Source organism: Gavialis gangeticus, unplaced genomic scaffold, assembly GCF_001723915.1.
Source record: "Gavialis gangeticus isolate Ggan-Ray unplaced genomic scaffold, GavGan_comp1, whole genome shotgun sequence".
In the NCBI taxonomy this organism is placed as follows: Eukaryota; Metazoa; Chordata; order Crocodylia; family Gavialidae; genus Gavialis; species Gavialis gangeticus.
The window spans coordinates 103,689,356-103,690,942 of record NW_017729024.1 but is presented as its reverse complement, the minus strand read 5'-3'; the positions used below and the strand labels follow the sequence as shown (position 1 = coordinate 103,690,942).

At 34.4% G+C, this 1,587-nt stretch overlaps 1 protein-coding gene across 1 annotated transcript in view; it reads left to right on the top strand.

Annotated features, from left to right (window-relative positions):
* The window catches only part of CUNH9orf135 (chromosome unknown C9orf135 homolog), a 54,729-nt gene that overhangs the window by 17,812 nt on the left and 35,330 nt on the right, over positions 1–1,587 (top strand). The window contains exon 2 of the mRNA XM_019517474.1: positions 1,091–1,199. Coding sequence (XP_019373019.1) covers positions 1,091–1,199 — 109 coding nt within the window. The remainder of the gene's footprint in view (positions 1–1,090; positions 1,200–1,587) is intronic.

Below are 1,587 nucleotides of genomic sequence, written 5' to 3'. Positions count from 1 at the left end.
AAGAAACATAGAGAAAAGTATCTATTTTCGCTACACTGTGGCAGAGGCTTCTAGTATAGAATTTGTTTTTTTTTAAAGTGGAGCCAAGCCCTGGGTGCAGTGGCAGAGGCTCCTACTAGATCAGATGGGCTTCAGCTAGCCTGGTAGGTGCTGCTGGCTCCCCTACCCAGCTCAGCTGGAGAAGAAAAGAGTTATTGGGCAATTTGGCTCAGCTAGAAGCACCTGCAGTATCCTGCAGTTTGGGGGTTAACAGCAGCCACAATGTTCTTCACTCCCCTACCCAGTTGCCTGTGCTTTCGCTGGGAAAATATGATACTTACCAGTATTTTCAAGGAAACTTTTTTTTTTTAACTTCATTGTGCCTTTAAAAACTAAGGTGCTTATCTTTTTCAGGAGTGTATTTTGTGTCAGAAAATACAGTAGTTCCATACATTCAAAATGTGGGTGTTGTTTTTTTTTAATCCTAAAATGAGGGGAAAATGAACATTTATCTCCAACCCTTTTTAACCTCTTTTCATTTGCGGACCCCTAAAAAATTTCAAATGGAGATATGGAACCCTTTGAATTGAATATTAGATACTGCTCTAATTAGAAAAACTTCTAGGGTTTGTGCATCACATTTAATAGTAACGTGCCCAGTAGACATTGAGTCACATTTCTGAATGCTAGTTCTTGACAGAAAAATGCATAGCTGTACTTTGCTTCTGGCTTACTACATAATGCAATAATATATTTGTAGTGTTTTTGTAGTGTAATTTATGTAGTGCATTTTCATTAAATGCTATATGTTCACTTACAAAAGATGCTTTGTTCTAAAATTGGATTATGTTTGGTTTTTTTGGTCCACTTTAAGTTATGACAGTTGAAAGTGGAAGAAGGACTGAATGATTGGTTAGTTATTAATAATAATATTAATACTACTAATAATAGTAGCAGTAGCATAAAAGAGAAAGTGCAACAGTAGTGTTGAGTGTAAGATATATGTTCATATTTATGTATGTCTAGTGAAATTTCAATTTACATTCAAAGCAAGAGATAATAATCCTTTTGTCTTTTTACAAATAAACATATATATGTGCATTTTTTTAAGCCTTCAAGACAGAGAGGCTGAACCTAAGGATTATAATATAAACCAAGTTCCTTTGGGTTCAAAGAATTTATGTCGATCTACTTACTGGAGACTTGGAAATATGGATGAAGTAAGTAATTTCACTTTCTCTTTTTAAATTCAAGATATTTAATAAAATCATCCTTCAAGATTAAGTCTGGTTTTGATTTTGGAGAATCTGCTGTTAGGGCCTCAGATATGGACCAGTTACATAAACATAATAGGAGACTTTCGTTCTAGAGAGTATAATTAAAATTTGAATTCACTGCCAGCAAATTAAGACTGTTTTTAGTTATATAAAGACTACTTCCCCAAATTCCTTGAAGGTGTTTTAGTGTGGTGTATTGTTAGAGTTAGGAATATTAGATTGATTGTATGCTTATTTTTAATGTAATGATGACAACAACAAACAGGTAAGCAACATGGGAAATGTTCTGATGTTATGCAAGCAAGCAACCCCCCCCCCCCAAAAAAAAAAA